At 39.8% G+C, this 22,375-nt stretch overlaps 1 protein-coding gene across 3 annotated transcripts in view; it reads right to left on the reverse strand.

Moving 5' to 3' along the window:
* The window catches only part of HTT (huntingtin), a 190,995-nt gene that overhangs the window by 135,321 nt on the left and 33,299 nt on the right, over positions 1–22,375 (reverse strand). For 2 of the 3 annotated variants that reach the window (XR_006280578.1, XM_038399201.2), the window contains exons 10-16: positions 21,596–21,643; positions 15,542–15,622; positions 13,943–14,307; positions 7,978–8,101; positions 7,456–7,574; positions 6,099–6,210; positions 2,542–2,682 (exon numbers count right to left, since the gene is read on the reverse strand). Coding sequence is in view for 2 of the 3 variants with exons in the window: in XM_038399201.2 (XP_038255129.1) it covers positions 2,542–2,682; positions 6,099–6,210; positions 7,456–7,574; positions 7,978–8,101; positions 13,943–14,307; positions 15,542–15,622; positions 21,596–21,643 (990 nt within the window). In the remaining variant the exon portion in view is untranslated. The remainder of the gene's footprint in view (positions 1–2,541; positions 2,683–6,098; positions 6,211–7,455; positions 7,575–7,977; positions 8,102–13,942; positions 14,308–15,541; positions 15,623–21,595; positions 21,644–22,375) is intronic. The other variant, XM_038399202.2, reaches the window with a different exon arrangement.

Genomic DNA, 22,375 nt, shown 5'->3' on the forward strand with positions numbered 1-22,375 from the left:
TTGAGATATGGGGGTATGTTGTTCATATAATGGCTATGATCAGGTGTGGAGTATAATGAGCAGGTAGATGATGAGGATGGATCTACCCTCATTTGGTGGGATTTAATGTTCAGTGAGTTTATGGTTCCAGTTCATATGGTCCAATGAAGAAGTCTCTCAGACCCTTTCCCATGGTTGATGCACGATGTTGTACCGGCTCACACCTCCTGGTACTGTCGGTGGCCAGTGATGTGTTCGATGTAGATGTCCCTGGACCATTGGATTGTGTCCGAGACCATGAGGCGCCGCATGAGCCTTGCGTACTGTCGACCGATCCCGCAGGTCCGCAGCACACGCTCGTTGCAGGGGTCCCAAGCGCCCAGGGCTCCGACAATCAGGGCATCCATCTGCACCTCATAGCCCTTCGCTCTCAGGGTGTCGGCCAGGGGGTCGTATTTTTCCAGCTTACGAGCTTGGGATTCGCAGAAGGCCGGGGTCCTGTTCTCAAAGGAGACCGTGATGTCGACAAGGATGATCTTTTTCTGGTCCTCGTCGGTGACTACCACGTCAGGTCACAACTGGCTGTCCATCCCGGGGATGATGGAGTTCACAGCGACCTCCCCCAGGCACGGTTTCACCAGGCGATTCTGGATGGCGTTGTGGCGCAGCTGCCAGGCTCTGGAGTGGGGCTTGCAGCTGCACAGGACGTGGGGCAGGGTCTCGGAGTAGCTGCACTTCCTGCAACGCTTGTCTCGGTTCCCGTGGTGGACGGCTCCGTTGAGCGGGACGCAGTTGAACCGTGGTGGATAAACCATCAGTCAGCGAAATAGGTGAAGCTGCCCCCAGTGAGGAAGTGGTTGCTGGCTCCCACTTGCTGTTAAGTTCGAAGACTTTACCCTGGTCTGGTTTACACTTCAGGGTTTCCATGAACACGAGTGGATGGCTGCCTTAAGGGTCCTCTCCAGCATGCCCCTGGCACTCGGGGTGACAATGGTGTTGTCGTCGGACCTGATCTGCAGCACCAGGACTCCCAGCTCCTGGCGCTCCTCGCACCACTCCCAGCGACAGTCGATGTGCTTCCCCAGGCGACGCGTGGCATTGCGAGCGCGGGACCACAGTGAAGCGATGTTACCACCATCCTGTCCAAATTCGCCATTCAGAGAACCACTCAGGAATCTGGTGGTGTCTTGGTTGCAGGGGGCTCTGCTGATCCGCTTCTTTGTTGTGTCATGGAGGGCGTCTGCTGCGATGTTCCTTACCATGGCGTCGGGACACGTCAGCAGGCGGAAGGCGTGGGTGATCACACGTCACCCATGAGGGGGACATTGGCACCGCCATGCCTGTTGGCGATATAGACCAGCTCATTGCTGGCTCTTTGGGGAAGGGACAGCCGCTTCTTCAACTGCCGGACAATCCTGTCTGCCTTGTTGAGGGGTACCTTCGCCACGGCGGATCCCCTTAGGACGAAAGAGATGCGGGGGATCAGGAAGGTGTTCAGGGCGTTTATCTTCTGCCATGGTGCTAGCAGGGAGGCGTCAATCTTGGCGGCATCCTGTAAGATCTCCTGGATGGTGTCCTCGGGTGTTTGTTGGACACGGAAACCCGTCGGCGTGCCGAGGTGCCGGTACACCTGCCCCTCTGCCAGGGAGATGATGGGCTCGCCCTGGATCTGGAACTCTGTCACCTGCACCGAGTCCCTTTTGCTGCCCTCGATGTGGAGAGATGCGTACTTTTTTGCACTGAAGCAGAGCCCCATCCAATTGGCAGCTCGACTGGTGGCATCTAGCATACGTTGGAGGTTCTCTGGGTCGTCTGCGGTCAGGACCAGGTCATCCGCGTAAGCCAGGACGCTCACCCTCTCGCCGTGGAGGCTGAAGCCATCTCTTAACCTGGTTATCAATTAAGACCCCTAACTTCTTTGCAGAGTCACTATTTTTGCAGGATAGTCTCCCATCCTAAATCTGATCTATATTCTTTGTTCCTAGACATATAATTTTGCACTGGGTATAGTAATGGTGAGATCTAAAACAGGATTCCTGAAGTGTAACACTAAGGCTTGGTTAACACAGAAAAATTCAAACCTGTTAAAAATCCTAGAACATTTGTACAACACCCAGCATCCACACAGACACACCAAATGGTTTACAAACAGTTATGAAAGGGACTAATCATTTAGAACAGATTACCGTTAGCATATTCAAATCTGGTTAAACTAATTGGTTCAGTGTCAGCATAGTTGTAGACAAGCGGAGATGATTTAATTAGTTCTCCTGCTACTGTCCCATAGTGCACTGGTACTGCTGCAAATTCTCAGTGTTCATCACTTCTCATAGTTAAGTTGGGAAATGTGGGCATTGTAACTGAAATAGTCTAAGACAGCAGTAGTGTGCACAGAGTAATACTTAAACTGATGTGACGTGGCTAGTATACGTGTACTGAGTGAACTCTGTGTACACTAAAGAACTGAACTGGTTTAGATAAGGATTAAATTATGTATTAAAAAGTCAACAAGTTAAAATTTTTCGCAATAGAGTAGGGAACTGTAATGTAACCTCAACATACCATACTCTTCTCCCATGGTTTCAAGAGGTGTTTTATACAGTTTGCTGAAGAAAGATTCAGGATGAAGGGCAACAGCTGCTCCAATACAGCTTACTGCCAATGCTTTTACACTGACTCTCACATCCCTATCAGGAACTAAAGCTGTAAAAAAGAAAAAAAAAAATGTTGAACATAAGTAACTACTTTCAATTGTTAAAGAGCAAAATTAATATCTTGTTACAACTTAACCTGGACAAATATTACTGACAAGGTATTAATGCAGACCCAATAATTGCACCTATTAGAATCATTTATACAGCACCTTCCTCCTAAAAAATTTCCAATTACTAAACATTAGCTTTCTCCGTTCACTGAGCATGTGGAAGCTGCATTAGCAGTGCACAATATTAGATAGTTTAGGACAGGAAAGAATATATCCAATCCTAGTGTGACATGCTTATCTAAGTTTTAAAAACTACAGCTATCCCCACTGCAGAAGCAGACAAAGCCATGTAAAAAAAAAAAGGAATGGGCATACTGCACCAGAAAGCGTTTTTGAAAATAGCTCCCTGACATTTTATTGCAGCATGGTGCATTCCAAAGGCAAAATAATTGCTGTTTCAAAATACAGTATTCTAGATTATCTAAACTGTGTTAATTTGTACAGGAAATTAAGAAACCCATAAGAATTTTTATTAAAGGCATAAAAATGAAAGAACGTCTGCTCGTCACCCAACCCTGTAATCTGGGCACCATCTCTCTTTAGGTGCTCCCATCCAGTCTATATCTAAATATGCTAATTCTTTCTGCACAACTTCTCTCAAATATGGCCTCTCTTATCCAGCCAAGCAACTAAAACACTAGTCAAAGCTCTCATCTCGCCTCTGGCCTTGACAAATGCAATCTTACCCCACTCATATCCATTCAGAATGCTGCTGCAAAGATCATTTTCCTAGACTGTTCGCTTTGACCAGGTCACCCCTCTTTGAATCCCGTCATTAGCTCTGTTCTCCATCTCCTCAAACAAACTGTTTTAATTCACTTTCAAGGCCTTCTACTATCAATCATCTCTCACTTGCTATTGAGCTGTCGATGCTCACTTTCAATCAGCTCATGATACCAGTCTGTGCTGTTCACGCGTTAAATTTTCAAACAAGCACTGCTGTGGTTTCTCCCATGCTGCCCTACACACTTGGGAGTTGCTTCCCATAAGCATCTGCAACGCTCTCTCATTACCCACCTCAAAACTCTCCTTTGCCGTGAAAACTTGACCAAAAAACAAAAAAAAACCAACTTGACCATGGTTAGGTTTGTTACCAGGGACCACTTGTGCGCAGGGACCACTACATGTCATGCTGACAAGTTATAGCTCAACTTTTCCTGGTACTTCCATATCTGTCTGCATCCATCTGGTATCTCTTGTCATATACTTGGTCTGTAAAGTCATTAGGGCAGGGACCGCCATTTTGTTCTGAGTTAGTACAGCACCCAAACACAATGAAGTCCTGGTCCATGATCAGGGCTCCTAAGTGCTATGGTAATGTAAATAGTAATAATAGTAAGCAAATGTGGGTGAGGAAAGATTCCTTTTGCCTTTCTTAGAATTCTTACATTTTGAGGTCAAGCTGACAAGAGCTCAAGAATGAGGAAAAACAAATCAGTCACTCAGGTCTAACACAGCCACATCCAATTGAAACTGTAAGGAGAATTTCCACTGGACAGAAGTTATTCACCCAAATTGGAACGTGACTGGGACGGTGAGGTTGAGAAACTCTCCTACCCTTGCAGAAGTGCTACGGAGGTTTTACTATCCACAAATGATCAGGAATTGTGTGCTATATCTCATCTGAAAGAGGGCACCTCTAAAAACATCCCTCATATAATGCTGGGGTATTGGTTTAGGTTGTGACAGAGAGCAGAGTGGCACTAGAGATTATTAATAAGGCTAAGATTTTATCACAGATACTTTTAGTAAAAATCACAAACAGGTCACATGCAATAAAGAAAAATTCATGGAAGCCTGTGACCTGTCCCTGACTTTTACTAAAAATTTCCATGATAAAATGGGAAAGGGTGGGCAGATGCCAGGTGGCTGTGAGCTCCAGGCCCCCACACCACCACCTGCAGCTGGGAGGTGCAGGGTCCCCCTACCCCCACGGTGGCAAGGAGTCACTAGGGTCTCCCTAAAACCAACGGCAGAAGCCACCAGCAGCCGGGGAACTGCGGGGGTCCCTCATTCTGCCGCTTGTGTCCCCCATGCCGCTGCCAGCAGCCAGGGAGCTGCGGGATATGTTCCCTGCCTGCGGCGGCTGGGAGCTTGGGGGCACCACTGCCTTAGGTGGCAGGGGACCTCACAGCTTCCTGTCGTTGTGAGAGGCTGCTGGACCCTGCAGCTCCCAGCCGCCAGGGCTGAAGTCACAGAGGTCTTTGGAAGTCACAGATTCTGTGACTTCCATGACTAAATCGTAGCCTTAATCATTAATTTTTATAGCCACAACTATATTATAAGCTTTTCAGGGCAGGAGCTGGGTCTTATTTCTGCGAGTCCCATAGGATGCTCAACAACAAAATGAAAATAAGGTATCCCTCATGAACCAGTTCCTCCCAGGCAGAGCATAGGAGGAAGGTCTGGGTTTTGTTTTGTTTTTTTAAGTACAAAGGTATGGAAATCAAGAGCCTGGGAAATAGTACTTAGATTTGCCAAAGACAGTGCGTGACTTTGGGTGAATCACTTCAGCCTCATATCACTCTTTTGATGTAAGTATGCTGATTTCACAGATGCATAAACCGGCTGTTATTGTAGAGTTCTTTAATATCTTGAGAGAACAGTTGCTATAAATTATAACCACCACCTCCTATAACAACAGAACCACCTAGGTTTTCCTTGAAGACTTCCCCTTCCAGTCTCCACACTTAGCTTATAAGAGAACTTATGAGAACACAGCTGACAGTAGTATAGCAAGTAACAAAGGTTGGGGGAGGATGGTGGCTTCACTGATAGCAGGCAGTTCCACTCCTGCTGATGGCTCTGGTACAAGACAGAAAAACCCATTTCCTTCTCCTATGCAACAGCTGTCTAAGCAAGCTCCTCCTCGTTTCTAGTTGCTTTTACTAGTATACCAGCCTTAACCATGCTATACAAAAATCTAGACACCCATGTAAACCACTGGTAAAATGGAGGAGCTCCTGGCATCATCATTATGTGACCTGCCAGCTCCCCACTGATTACAATTCGAGAATTGCCCTCTTAAGGAGGAGTTAAAACAAGTTATCTGGTTATTTTACCATTTAAAACATCCTTTAAAATATTTTTTTTAAACTTAATATTTGATTAGCAAGTTTACAGTAATATAATTTTATCAGGAACGAGCAGGTCAAAACTAGGTTCAGCAATTATGAAATAGGCTAGAAATCCTTTCAAAGCTCTTTACAAGCTGCTGTCATACTTTAAAGTCCTGTCATGAAAAACCATACACTCAGTCGATGAAGAGCTGTCAAACAACTAGATAAAGTGATCACACTTTGTTTTGTATATTGAGGCAGACAATAAGCCATCACTGTTTTTGAAAGCAACTTACCACCTTTCTCCCCGGTAAGCAGAAAAGAAGCAGATAGGAGACGAACACAGTGAACCAGAGGAGCAGAGTTTCCATCTGTGTAGTGACCTATATCTCCCTTTATTCTGGAAGGCTGTTACAAAAAGCAAATCACAGGTCTTATGTATGCTTTTAAGATTACGTTTAAATTAAAAAAATCATAAAAGGGAACACAATTTAGAAACATTAAGTAATAAACAAGGATTCTATAAATCTATTTGCCATGGAAAAAACACAGAATTTGCATTTTTACAGAGATCCTTTAATTTATATTTTTGAAAAAAATAGAATAATATACAGTAGCATAATCAGGGAAATGGGCAGGGCTTGGCCTGCCAGCTTAAAAATTGTGAATATATCAATTAAACATTGTGTTCAACTGACACCTATTTATATTGCGGCTATGGAAATTAAAGTTCAGCATTTTATTTTAAACATGGAAAAACACAGATTTTATGGGAGGCGGGGGTTTAATCAGAGAATTTTGGTTTTTTAATCACGAAAAACTAGGATCCCTGGTAATAAATCAGAGGCACATTAAATACATCTTCTGTGAGAATGCCCTAAAACCAAATATTTTTGCAAAGATGACACCACCAGCACTAGAATTGTTCTTATTTCACAATGCAAACTACAATACGACAGTTCTGGTAGACTGTTATTTATCTAGACTTGCTGTTTGACAAAAGACTGCCCATGAGGCTCTGTCGACTACAAAGTTAAGCTTTCTGGAAACATAATATGGAAACCAGCTCAAGAGTAACATCCTGTCAAATTTATTTTATTATCTAAAACTGTATGACAGAGAATCTGGCACACTTTTTCAGTATTGGGGATTAATTTTTTTTTTCCATATAAAACTCATTGCATTCAACTTGAACTCCTTGGAAGTTCTTTGTTGTATATGTTCATCGCAGATGGTGGTCAGCTCAATGATATTTGAGCAGCAGATCAAAAATTCATTACATATCTCTTTGCTACTCTTCATGCACACAGCAAGGGGGAGTTGTTCTTTTTCTCTCTACGGTTCTGACACCCTTAATTGCATGACTTGTCTATTTATGTTTGCCTAATAGTATACCATCTTTTGTATAAATAAGTTGTCAAGATAATGTATTTATGTGATCTAGTTTTAATTACAAGTTAGAATGTTGATGACTGAAATGCACTTTTTTTAAGCTGGGACATGCACTGTAAAGTATACCAACTATTGTACATATTACCAAATTATCTGCTTATAATGCACAGAATTCCATTGGTTCTGTTCATGTATGCTTGTTTTGAAAATTTAACAACACCTACCTTAAAAACCCACCTTGAGTGAGAGAATGCGTCTTACCTTATTTTCATGATCACCAGATTCTACTGCTTCTTCTTTTGTCATGAATCTATCTACACTGCTGTCAGAAGGCTGCCTGCTATGGCCCATGTTTTTCAATAAGTGTGGTTGCTGAAGGGCTTCAGAAAAAAGCAATACATAGCACATTTAAGATATAAATGGAAATCACAGACTTTTAACTGAACTTTATTGCCAAACAGTTAAAAAAAAGTAGCCTGGAACTAACAAGTAAAATATGAAGATTCATCTTATACTTTCATCAGAATGTTCTTATATTTGTTTCTGGTAGACATAAAATAGGTAATCAGTCTTGCTGGAAATCAAATGAAAGATGCTACTATTTTTGTAGGTTTCAGAGTAGCAGCCGTGTTAGTCTGTATTCACAAAAAGAAAAGGAGTACTTGTGGCACCTTAGAGACTAACAAATTTATTAGAGCATAAGCTTTTAGTCTCTAAGGTGCCACAAGTACTCCTTTTCTTTTTACTATTTTTGTAGTTGATTTTTCCTATTTATCCACATACCAAGGGAAGAATTTCTGAAAGGATCTGAGGATTCATCATGGAGAACATTTGCAGCTTCATCCTCCTCATCTTGCAGCTGTCCAATCTGCATTCCAGAATACTGGCTTTCAGTACCCTCTAAAACCTAAGATAAACAAGAAGTGGACTTTTAGAGTAGACTAACTTTGAGTGCACAAGTCAGAGCACAAGCATGCAACGTTAGTAATTCAGAACTAGTTCCAAGCCAAAGTCAGTCTGAGGCATGTTAGCATGAGCATAAAGCTACATCCTAGCCCCACACTTCTCAGATTCCTCATTTTTTCAAGATGCAATTGTGATCTCGATAGCTCACAGGCCTGATTTAGATTGGAGCCTGCCTCTGTAGTACAGCTTGGGCCTTTCTCATTGGTATGACGCAAACTGACCCTCCATTCCAGCTGCTATCAACCTCCACCACCCCCTTTTAAGGCCTCAACTTGACCTGAACTGTCCAGCTGCCAAACTCTCCAATGACCTCACATGTAGTATGTGGGTAATGGAAATCTAGCAGTGATCCCACTGGGCACCACAAAACATAGGCTGGACCTCTTCAAGACATTCTCATTTTATCCCTTCATTCTAACACAAATTCCAATGGAAATGAGTTGTTTTTTTAAAAAATCCAACCCCTGATACTAATGTTATGAACCTGCTGCTTATTTAATTAAATGTAAATAAATTTCACAACATTTCACAGCTATACTATCAAAAGGCAACTGTTAATTTCCTGGCTGCAAAATGCCATGTAAATCATTAAAGTGAAAGATAGCAATTAAGCTGTCAAGAAATTTTAGCTGCTTAGACTATGATATGCAAATAAATACACAAACAGTATGCTGATTGAGTCAGTTACCTTTAACATTCCTATCGTGCACTGGCCAGGAAATGACTATGGACAGTCTCTTGTCTTTAATTTATGAAAGTCTAAGATCCAACCATATAATTATGGAACAAATCTTTATCATCATTTAATAATATTTCTCTTTAAAATATTAAAAGGACCTGAAAATGTCCTCTTCTGCATACAGCAAATCCCAGACTTACAAAAATTAAATAAGCATGCAGAAAGATGCAGTAACACCTCAACTCCCATTCCAACAACAAACTAGCTAGAAACACCTTTCACAGTTTTTATGACATCAACCCTCTATACAATGCAAATAAAAAGCAGCCTAGAAATTTTAAAAAAACACATAAGTCAGAAAGCATTTAAAATATCTAACAAAACACCAAATTAAAATGACATGTCTTCAAGAGAAGAAAAGATAGCATCCTTGGATTGCATAATGGCAGGAAGCTGCATAAACAAAGACAACAGGCAGAAAAAGCCCACAGCCCAAAGGATAACAAATTTAACACAAAAAAAGCAAGCCTGGCACACCTGATCATATAGGATATAACCACTTCCAGAATTTTCACTCCACTTATTTGGATTTAAAAATCCTACTGTGTATATGTTTAGTCTAATGTCTCTCCTTACTTGTCTAAACCTATAACAGATTTAGATTTATACACTAATACTCTGCTTTATTATTGCCATGGTTAAAAATTTGTTAAAAATAAACAAATACAAAATATTATATAATAAAATACAAATAAACAAAGACTAAAATATTTTTAAAGGCCAAATCATTAATTAATGTGTGTTTAAAAGAAATATTTTTGAACAGTACTTGTGAAGCAGTTTCTCTTTTGCTTACCTGCCAAAACTCAAGTTCAGTGTTCCACACTTCCCGGGGGAAAGCTTATGACAATGTAGGAAGTACGACTTTAGATAACTGTGTTTTGATTAGCTGTTGCAGAGAAGATTCCAAACCCTGAACTCAGGTTTTGGCAGATAAATAAAAACTTTTTCAAACACTGGTTTTTAAAATGCATTTGTATTTTACACTATGGTTTTACAATAAAAGTGACTAGAAATGGCATTGTAGGGTTCCATAATGACTGAACAGGATTTCCACAACAAATGGAATCAGTAGTAAGATTCACCAGGACAAATTCTAACTTCCGTTACATTTGTTGCAATACCATCATCAAATTCTGTTCTGAATGAATTTACATGTATTGAATTAAAGATCTGAATATTAAGCAATTTGTTTGCTTCATAAAAATTCCAGTTAATTTTTCATGCAATTTTAATAAAGTTTAATAATTGCTATAATGATCATTTTCAGAGACTGAATGTGATCTGCAACTATAAGCTCTTCACTCTTAATTGCCCATATAATTAAAGGTCATTTTCATTGGGTTTGAATTTGATCTGCTTACTTATGATTTGTAGTTCAAGCATTTTAATGCACACATCAGCTATTTACCCAAGTATTTATGATTGCATCTAAAATGGTTAACTCTTAACCTGTTTGCTAAATACCAGGTGACCTCTGGGGATTTCCAAGTTCATTGTTTAAATAATTATCAACTTACAGTACAAGATGCCTTTCAGAGGCACTTTATATATGTATTAAGCATCACTAAACCTTACTGAAGATGGTATGTACTGGATTTTCCAAGCAGGTACAGCATCTCCTCACTTAACGTGGTCCTGGTTAACATTGTTTCGTTGTTACATTGCTGATCAATTAGGGAACATGCTGGTTTAAAGCTGCGCAATGCTCCCTCATAAAGTTGTTTGGCAGCCACCTGCTTTGTCCACTGCTTGCAGAAAAAGCAGCCAGTTGAAGGTAGCTGGTGGGGGCTTGGAAACAGGGTGGACCCCCTCATCAGCTCTCTGCTCCCCTAAGTTCCCTGTGCAGCAGCCTCTCAATTGCCAGGCAGTTCAGATGTCCCTCCCGCACACTGTGTGTACTGCTCCTATCCTCTGCCTTGGAGCTGCTCCCAGGAGCCTCCTGCTTGCTGTCGGGGGAGAAGGGTGCTAATGTCAGGGTGTCCTTCTCCCCCCCCACTCCTTTACCCCATCTCCACAGAGCGGGGTGGGGGGGGAAGGAAGAGAACAGGGCTCAGGATGAAGGGAGCTTGCTGATCTTTTTAAAAAGGCAGTGTACTTAGAGTGGGGTCAGTGTTCTTAAAGGGGCAATGCTAGTCTCTCTCTCTCTCTCTCACGCACACACACGGTGTGTGTCTATCCCTCTCTTTCTGACATGCTGTCTCCCCTCCCTTCATTCAGGCTGCCTTGTAGAGAGTGAGGCTACATTAACAACAATGCGTTACCCTTGAGGGCTCAGCCAGTGCTAGATCACCCTGGGAAACATCCCACCCTATGACTTCACCTCCTCAACCAAGCTTCACAATCAATCATTGCTGCATACAGTATTAAATTGTTTAAAACGTATACCGTGTATATGTGTGTATCTGTATATATACACATAAAAATATATATATATATATATATATATATATATATACACACACACACACACACACACACAATATACACAAACACACACACACACACACACGTAAAATATAGTCTTTTGTCTGGCAAAAAAAAAAATGTCCCTGGAGCCTAACCCCCCCCCCATTTACATTATTTCTTATGGAAAAATTGGATTCGCTTAACATCGTTTCGCTTAAAATAACATTTTTCAGGAACATAACTAAAATATTAAGCAAGAAATTACTGTACCAAGAAAATATGAAAGCCCATGACAATTTTAGATTGCAACTCATGTTAAAAAAGAACTATGTACAGCCTTGTGTGTCCAAACTTAACTGTTCATTTCCAGAGTTCACAATCCCAGTACATTAGAGCAATTGTTATGTGCTAAGAGAGCATACTAAACACTGAAAGGAGGAAATAAAAGATAAATAAGTGTTAAAAACTGCCAGTGAAGGAGGTATCTGCAAAGTGTGATCATCCAGCTCAGCAAATTGGTACTTCTCCGTTAAGGCGGGATCTAGGGCTTTAGCATTTAAATTTTATTTAATTACTTATGGATATCTTGTATTCTTCATCGCTTGGAGTTGTAAATCGAGACTGGGTATCTTTCTAAAAACTATGCTATAGCTCAAACAGAAATTACAGGCTTGATGCAGAAAGTACTCGGTGAGAGTCTATGGCCTGTGTGATGCAGAAGGTCAGACTATGATCCTAATAGTCCTTTGTGGTCTTAATATTTATGAATTTAAAAAAGCTTAAGACTCCAGTCTTTATGATTGCAAAGATAACTGTCAAAATCTGAACAAGTCTAAACCAATGCAATTATATTAGCCCAAACATGCAGACAACCTGAAGCAACAGATTTAAGGGAAGTAGGAACTCTCCAATTCTTCTGGATACAGCGTTCACTCTGAAGCTTGAGGATGACCACTTAAACATCAACAATGTTAACTATCTCACTACTAGGAGCTTCCAAGAAAGGAGAGCGTCAATCCTATTACCAAGATCTGTACTATCTACTGTGAACACCAGCTCATTTTTGCATCATGAGCATTTAAGTGCTGGTCAGAGTTTGAGAAAATATTACCATTTCCTGCACAATCTGACCCCACTTTTGTGCAAGAGTACCTGTTTGTCATACATGTAAAATAACCATTTTTAAAAATAACTCCACAGGTCATTTATTCTTCCCAACTTATCTTCAATAAGTTCACAAAGCTGCTTTTAGGTCAAGCACTGACAACACATTTGGAAGCCTGAATTGAAGGTTGATATGCTACATATCTGCATTTGTTTGTGTTGTTTGCCAAATCCCTTGAAAAAAATTTTTAAAACAAAACATGCATTAGTGTCTTTTGAACTGTTCTTTTTCAACTACATGACATCTTCACCAAAAAGAGATGGGCATGCTAAAATATCTGTACAGTACACTACTGAATAAATGCTTGAAGCAAGCATAAAAGCATCAATATGTGGTATATATAAAGTTATGCAATGTTCAAACGATATACACCTCTACCCCGATATAACACGAATTCGGATATAACGCGGTAAAGCAGTGCTCTGGGGGGTGGGACTGCGCACTCCGGCGGATCAGCACTTCAGCATGTCTGGCTCCGACACGCTGCTCTGTTAAGAGTGCAGGGCTGGGGCCAAGGGGTTGGATAAGGGGCAGAGGGTCTCGGGTCAGGGGACAGGGAGCGGGGGAGGGTTGGATGGTTCGGAAGTTCTGGGGGCGGGGCAGTCAGGGGCGTTGAACAGGGCGTGGGAGTCCCGGGGAGGCCTATCAGGGGGCAGGAGTGTGGATAGGGGTCAGGGCAGTCAGGGGACAGGGAGCGGGGGGGTGGGGTTTGGATGGGTCTGCGGTTCTGAGGGGTCAGTCAGGGGGTGGGAAATGACTATGAATAATGAAAATGCTCAAGGCCAAGCAAGTTGGATATAATGCAATTTCACCTATAACGAGGTAAGATTTTTTGGCTCCCGAGGACCGCGTTATATTGGGGTAGAGGTGTAATAGAAATTCCAAGAGGGTATAACAAGAGATAGTAAAACAATTTCCAAGGGAGAAAGCACAGGCAATAAGCCACAGAATATGAAACATGAAAGCATGAGGTTGAAACACTCAGACTTGAGGGGTATTATCTATTATTCCAAATGGTAGGTTCACCCTTTAACACTTTCACTAGCCCTTTTAAACTGAAGGTTTATAATTTAGTTAGTTTTAAGGGTTAACATGCTATTAAAAAAGAAGCATGTAATATTTAGAAAGTTTCTCATGAAAACCCATTAATATTTCCATTCTTTTAGTGAGAAAAATAATTTTATAGTGTGTTTAATACTTACAGGTCAAGTGTAAAGCCTTGTGTTCAAACACATTTTTATAAACAGCAATTCATTTTTTAAAGCTGCAGTGAAAGTGTTAAAATGAGATCAAGCTCTCAGTTAAAGCTATGAGCTGCTGAACTTTTCAGTGCTATTAGCTAAGGACAGAAAAGCAGAAGATGAATAAGCAGATGTGTCCAAGTCTGGGCCCTCCATGGAGGAGCTCTGAGATATGTCGGGCCCCTCAGTAGAAGACTGGGATACACGCTCTGCCCGTTGCACACTTACAATTTCAGAACTGTCCGAAGGGGTCACAGCTGAATCTGGACCTTCTGTGGTAGTCTGAGAGCTATCACTAACTGGTGAAGAAGCCTGCGTGACATCATTCATGTCCATAGTGAGGTCTGACTGGACAGTGCTGATTTGGCTGGAGCTCCGACTAAGCACGTCATCCTCTTCCCCTTCAGTAGTTGCGCTGGCCAAATCACAACTGGTCAGGTCTACAGAGTCTGATTGCAAAGTATGTTGTGAACGTGGCTGCTCAGTGATGATGTCATGTCCTGTGGGATCAGCTGCAGAACTTACTATTGATCCAGCTGTTGATACTCCTGATGAAGAAGCTAATTCACTGGTTATCTCACTCTTCATAGAGGCTGAAACAAAAAGCAATTAGTGATCCAAAGTCATCTATCAAGAAAATATTATCTGTATACACTTTAAGGAAAAGATTAAAACACCAAAGAAAAATAAAATCAAATTTGCACCCCGATATAAAACTGGATTAAGGGAAAAGATTTAGAAGGAAGCAGTGAATGAAGCAATAAAATATTGCTAGGGAGGTAAATGCCTGTAAGTCATTTAGGTATAGTACAGCTTTTTTAACTTTTCATTGCTTCTTCTATAAAGGCAGTATAACCAGCACCTTAAGGCCCATATTTAATCCTTTTGGATTTGAACACTGCAGTTCAAGAACCATCTTTTTTAACTATGGGTTAAAGATGCCAGAAGCAAGGTTTTAAAGTTCAATAAGAAAATATATGCAAATTTGGATACGAGTCTGAGTTTCTAAATAGTACGCATCTTCTATTTTAAAAAAATATTTGTTCATCTTCTGTTACTATGATTGCTAACAGCACTTTAAAAACAACATTTTAAAATAACAGCAAGAATCTGTTGCAAGTGACTAGAATGAGGAAGATGAGAAGTTAAGCAGATATTTTAAAGGGAAATTGTGTGATAATAAAAACACTTTGTGAAAGCTTATTTACTTACTATCACAAGAAACACCAAGATTACTATGACAGAAAGATTATAAAAAAAATTCTATAGATTTCAATTTGTTTACTTAGTGCGTTTCACAGTACATTGTGTGTAGGCAGTCTCTCTCATTTTCAAGTATTTCAACACAGCAATAATTAATAGAAACATTTTGTTAAAATAGGAAAAATATAATTGTAAAGAGAAAGATTGGCAGGACTACTCAGGAACATGTGTAGTACTTAAAACTGCTTTCAACTTTTTCTAGATTTTAAATTCATTTTTATCCCCTTAATTTAAGTTTTGAAATAATGATTCTTTTAAAAACATGATGCCGCATTAAACAGCTTTTATGATGTTTCCCTTTAATCCTCAACTAAGCAAATTTCATAATCACAGTTGAATTCAATTTTTAACAATCTCCACACTTCATAAACGAACAAAGGATAAATCGTAAAGGTAAAGGTGATGGTAAAATATAACTGTATGTAGCGTTGGGCTATTCCATTTTTTGTCGATCATATTTTAAGGGCGGACACTTATTCGCGATTCAAGGTGGACTTGCTGAACAGATTATAGAAAGGCAGAAGTTACACCAATAACTCAGTGCTAAAAAGAATGCAGTCCTACCTGCAAATGTTGCAGTGCTGACTTCTGACCGCATTTCAGGGTCATCCTCCAAGCCTTCTTCTTCGCCTAAAAGTACTTTACCTGATAAATAATGCAGCAATGAAATTTTTAAAGTTCGCTAAAAATGCTATCCTATGCCCTGGAAACAGTCTAAATTCTTTTAAAAAAAAAAAAAAAAAAAAAAAAAAGACAAGGTAGGTTAGGTAATATTATTGGACCAACTTCTGTTGGCAAGAGAGAGAAGCTTTCAAGCGACACGTAGCTCTTCTTCAGGGCTGGGAAACATACTCGAGTATCACAGAGCTAAACAATCTGTTCCATCTTGTATTTAGGTGTGACACTCTTGAGTACATTTCCCAGCCCTGAAGAAGAGCGCCGTTTAAGTTCAAAAGCTTCTCTCTCAACAGAAGATGATCCAATAAAAGATATTACCTCACTCACCTTGTCGAATATCCTGGCACCAACACAGCTACAACATTGCACACATGAAAAGTGTCTGATGTAAAATTTCTACCCTTTTGAAGTAAATTATCTATCCTTGCACTGAAAAAAATCCAGGTTATTATAAAATAATGAATATTGGGAAAAGGAATAACTAAGAGAAAGAGCAGACAGCATCTTACTATGTAGTCAGGAGAGAAGTGGATAATGACAAAAGGACAACGAAGGCTGATTATTTTATGACACAGTTTGGGGATCTGTTTATGTGAACTTATGAATTCCCTGTGTGTTTATACCCTTACTGATAGCTTTCATTATATCCCTGCATCAATCCTCTTGTTTTAAAAAGGGAGAAGGTCTGGATATCTCCCCTGAATAGAGCAGACATTAAGGACCATCAGCATTGCAATAACCTTGCCTTATCAGGGTATTAAATTCTACCAGTCACAAATGTTTGGCTTGCAAATGTCTCTTATCCCCAGTAACAAAGATTGAGGGTTGGAGACAGCAGTCCATAAAGAATTACAGAGTGGAAATACTCCAAGGAAAGGACAGGAAGAGTACTGGATTCTGCTGTTAAAAGGGAAACTCTCTACAAGGAGGTAGCATATCAAAACTAGAAGACAAGACTGGGCAGGAGTAGAAGGGCTAGAGAATTCTGGACTTGCTGGAAGATGCTGATTAAGACCCGAAGGGCTCTCAGAAGGGGTGAGAAAACGGAGGAGGCTTTCACATGCAGGTTTTTGATATTTTTCCCATAGATCTGTATATCCTGTATATCTATGGCCAGATCTACACCACAGACTTTTGCCAGCACAGCTCTGTCAGTCAGGGGGATCACACCTCTTTACGCCCCTGACTGACAGCTGTCTCACCAAAAGCCCCTCATTTAGATGCAATTATTCCAGTAAAAGCACAGTTTTGCTGGTACAATCTGCATCCACACTAGGAGCCTTTTGCCAGCATACACGTACCAATATAGAGATACCAGCAAAGCACTCAAAATACAGACCTGGCCAAGGAAGTGTGTGTGGTTTAGAAGTGCATTTGCAAAGTCTGTGTGTTACTGGTTTTAATTGTCACAAAATCCCCAAAGGGTGAAACAGTAATCCAGAGTACCCACGAGGATGGAGCTCTGGAGAAGGCATGCATGAGCTCCTGGTGAGACTTGGGAAGTCCACACTAGTCTTGGGATTGAGGGTAGTTCAGCTGCAGGGCTCCACATCCCGAGAAGGGGTACCAGCATTGCAGTCTGCACCCCAGGAGTGAGCCTGAAAGGCCAGAGCAAGTCCATGGCTGGATGCTGCTCACACTCAGTAAATTCAAAAGCACGTTGGGGATGCAAAGTCTGAGTTTAATAAAGCAGCCTAATAAATCCTGTAATGGGGTGCTCAGCCAGGGCTATAATACTTTCTTTAAAAAAAAAAGTGTGTATAGGTTACATAAAGATGCAAAACCCCACCTAATGCAATAAGATAAAACATTTAAAAAGACCCAGGAAACAAAACAGTTATGATGATGATACTGGTATTAGCAGCTTATGTGACATATACTATACAATAAACTAAATTACATATGTAGAAAGACTAACCACTAATCCAAAATGTGTGGCAGAGAATTCCGTTTTGCATTTCCAACTTTGTTTTCTTTTATGATGCAGCCACAAGGCTGCATTAACACAGACATTTGCATTTAACATTCTTGGTTTTGTATTTTTCATGTGAAGAAAAAAAAATGAAACACAGCTCTGATAATACAGAGTTGCAGAATTGTCTTTATCCGAGCACCATAAGGAAAAATGTAGTTGTGGCATTATGGAATTGTGCAATTCTATAGTACTCCAGAAAAAAAATGCAAAAAAAAAATGCAACTAAAAAAAAAAAAATCTATTCTACAACAAATGTTTAGGCTTTTATTTTTTATGCTGTAAAAGCATAAGAACATTTTTTTAAAGTTATATAAGTTACAGGTAGTTTAAATCATACTGAAAATGGTTGAGTATACTTAAGGTCATACTTCGTTCTGAACCTCAAGCATAGAAGACTCAGTATGTGATCATTAAAGGTGACCAATAAAGGGAAAAAACCTACTTCGTCCTTTTTATTTCTCCTTGATGCATAAAGGAATGGTAATTTTTGGCTTGGTTTTTACATTTCAAATGTCAAGTCTTGAATTCTCCACTCCACTAGCAAAAAGTGGAATAAGGGGATGATCTCAAAACAGATAAGTGAAGACCGAACTACCAAAAGAGTGGGTTTTTCTGGAAAAAAAAAAATTTACAATCCAAAATTGTAACACCTATTTAATTCAAACTTGGACACACTTGGAAAATAAACACTTTCCTGGAAAGATTCAACACTTTCTCCTCATTCAAATCCTTCCTAAAAACCACTACTTCTCTGATACTACAAGTAGCATACTACTAATTTGCCCACTGCTCCAAGCTTCCTCGCATTTTTTATAATCCACATATTCTGGATTTTCAAGGTCCTCAGGGCAGACACTATACTTTGTGTGCAGGACAGTCACACTTTCAGTGATAAATCATACATACATGCATGCACCTATATGCATGAAGGGATGAGAAAACTCCTACTAGGATTTCCTCCACCAAAACTAGGGAAGATGGTATTTCATTTTCCAATCTTCCATGCATTTAGACATTTTAAAGAAACCAAAAAGGACAGTTTTTAGTTTCCCAAGAAGGTAACCTTTAAGATTAAGTGCAAAGTAGGTTATGAACAAAAGCTGATGTCAACTTTAGCTCTGTTCAGGACCCTTTGTATAATATGAATATGTGGCCATGCAAATGACCAGATAATTGCCCTTTTGTTTTTAAGATGCTGTACAGTTGTAGTCCAATATGTAAGCATTCATTTAGAAAATATGTAGTCTTTCATTCTTATGGCTGACAAGATAGCCTTCAAAATATGGCCCAAACATGAACCAAAGCTAAAACCAAGATTCTTGGTGCTATTGCTTCAGGGTGAGTACAGGATATTACAGAGTGATGGGAGTGGAATCAAATGCTGCTGTGTTTCCCCGTCCCTTTCCTCACCTCTCCACCCACTGATCCATGGGGAGCGTATTAAAAGTCCAATAGCCCCACTCCCAGCAAAAAGAGAAGAACCCCAATGTTCTATATGCCAGTAAACTGCAAAATTTGAAATCCACTTCAATGCAACTCTCTACTTCTGCTAATTTTTAAAGTCTTCTCTAAAAGAGGAATGCATTTTTGAAATTCATAGGAAGAACTGTGATAATTACACTCAATATGCTGTTCATTTATACTGAAAACTACAGGAATAAACATGGAGTATGAGATTAAAACATGCACAAGTAAAGAAATTCAGTTAGGATACTACAATAACCATAGTTCAACCCTTGGCTTGTTTAGCCTAACCAAAAGAAGGCTTAGGGGAGATATTATTGCTCTCTCTCTATATATATATATACACACATCAGAGGGATAAACAACAGGGAGGGAGAGGAGTTATTTAAATTAAGCCTCAATGTGGACACAAGAACAAATGACCATCAACAAGATTAGGCTCGAAATTAGGTGAAGGTTCCCAACTATCAGAGGAGTGAAGTTCTGGAACAGACTTCCAAAGGAAACAGTGGGGGCAAAACACCTAACTGGCTTCAAGAATGAGCTTGATAAGCTTATGGAGGGGAAGGTGTGATGGGACTGCCTACAATGGCATGTGGCCCATTGGCAACTGCCAGTAGCAAAAATCCCCAGCGGCTGGAGACAGGACACTAGCTGAGGAGAGCTCTGAGTTACTACAGAGAATTCTCTCTCAGGTATCTGCCTGGTGGATCTTGCCCATGTGCTCAGGGTCCGACTGCCATATTTGCAGTCAGGAAGGAATTTCCCCCTGGGACAGATTGGCAGAAACCCTGGGGGGTTTTGCTTTCCTCTGCAGTATGGGGCATGGGTCATTTGCAGGTTTAAACTATGGTAAATGGTGAATTCTCTGTAAATTGAAGTCTTTAAGCATGATTTGAGGACTTTAGTAACTCAGCCAGAGGTCAGGGATCTATTTTAGGAGTGGGTGGCTAAGGTTCTGATGTCCTGCACATTGCCCCAGGCCCCAGACTAGATGATCACAATGGTCCCTTCTGACCTCAAAGTCTGCTACATGCAACTACATGTAAACTACAATACCAGCTCTCATTTCACGATCTAACAGGCAGGATCACGACATTAAGCAATGATACAAAATGTGTTTTATCAAATGAAGATTATATTCATTCATTAATTGTAGAGAGTTTAATGTTTTTGAATTTAAGGACTGTTTAATCTATAATAATTATTAGTAACATATAAACATATTTTATTGAAGACCTACTACTATATTCAAAACATTTAAACCAAACATGAAAAACAAAGATTATACTTTTATTAGTATACAGTGTAATGTGGTGGTCATTTATTTTGTTGCATAGTAAACTGGCTTCCAGATTCATATAGAAATAGGTACTACTTTATCAACACGATCTCTTCCTTTATCTTTCCTAAAAAGAGTCTTATATAGACCTATCATTATAGCTCGCAAACATCCACCTCATTCAGCAATATCAGAGTTTATCACATCACACTGAGGTCAAGGCTACTTTATTTTCATACACACAAAATCACAAATTAGAGGGGGAAAAGAGCATATTTGAAACAATGTAAATTAGGTGCTGTAGTGCCCCTAATTGCTGTAGAGGCAACACATGCTTGTTGAATCCCCATTCTACTTCTAAACTGTTAATCCAAAGAAAGGTATTTCTCCCTTATACTGCCTTCTCTACCCCAAATCCTATACTGGAATTCACTAGCACAGACCTCTGTTTCCACACAGAATGCCACGGAAGCCAATGGGATTTTGCACTGGCACAGCAGGAGTCAGAACTAGTGAATCCTGACCTAGGGTGGGGTTTATAATGGCTCCATTCCTGCTATCGAGCTTCTTTAGAAAACTACACAAGTATGACTAAACCTGTAGTACGTTATTATGGTCAAACTGTGCACAGAATGTTTAAGGATGAGAGTTCAAACTAAGATTTCAACATAAACCTCAGTGACAGAGAAAAAAATCAAAATGATAGGTAACAGTCATAAGTGAGCAGTGTTAGTCATGACAGGACAGACAGACCAGATCAGAGCACAAGTGGCATTTTAAAACATGCAAGACACACACATGCATTAGTGAAGGAATGCAACAGTGAGAAAGATCAAAAAGCATAATTTTCCAATTTGTCCATTAACTGTTGTGTTTGTTTCATTCCAGGTCAAATATTGTTGTAAAAAAAAAGGTAATTGGGCCCTGTTCAGAGATTATTTTCAGAAGTGCTGCTTAAAAAGTGAAAGCTGCATTGGTAATGATCAGGATAATTCTGTCAGCAAAGCAAAGACAAAAACAGTAATAATGTTTCTGCTTTTTGAATTACTTCACTATATCTTGGTTGTAATGTCAAACTGACAAAAATTAGATTTATACTCTTCAATCCCAGTTGCAAAGAGTAACGCATTAGTGAATGGAAATCAAAATTTAGCAAGACAATCAAGTGAAAAATCAGAAAAGAATGTGATTAAGCAATTATGATTCTGAAGATAGTCACCTTTTAGTTTTCTTGACAGAACAGGGCTGCATGAAGACCCCCCTCTAGCTGCAAATCACAAAGTAACAAAATCAGGGAAAAGAACAGAGCTGCTAAAATTAAGAAGGAATTCTAATAGCCTCATAAGGCCATCAGACAAAGATTAGAAATTAAATAGAAAAATGTGTTTCCTTTAAGGTTTCAATCCTTGTCAGGTAGAGTAGCTCTAAAACGTTGTGCTCAGACACTTCTTTGCACTCCAGGGGGCAAAAAAACCCAAACAACTCAAGTTTTTTACTTTTAAAAATATATTATTCATTTATCATTGTAGTGTCGTGGTCTTTTTTTTCCCAGCTACTGAATTACTATCTATTAGCAGCAAACTTGTAAATCAGAGCGATTGGAATATTCATTTTTCCCTCTAATATAAAAAATGAATTCACCATAAAAGTGAAGGTTTTTTAAAAAATCCAATAGGGAACGAAGATTTTCATTTCAGAAATTTAAAGAGTTAAGACAATATTTTATTTATAAGAACATGTATTTCATAGACAAGAGCATCAAAACCTAAAGAAAATTATAGACAAGCTTAATAGTTACACTGAGAATTTATGCTTTTTGTTGGTCATAAACTGGAATATTGGCAATGAGCTTTCATAGTTAATATACATTTTTATTAGATCAGCTTTTCATGCATCACAGCTGCCTGGTCAAAAGACTGGTGAGAAAGGCATTAATGTTCTCATAAAGTTATCAATTAGAATTGTGGTCTTACAACTTTTGGTTAAACGAAAGGAGGTA

Source organism: Dermochelys coriacea, chromosome 4 (assembly GCF_009764565.3).
Source record: "Dermochelys coriacea isolate rDerCor1 chromosome 4, rDerCor1.pri.v4, whole genome shotgun sequence".
NCBI lineage: Eukaryota > Metazoa > Chordata > Testudines > Dermochelyidae > Dermochelys > Dermochelys coriacea.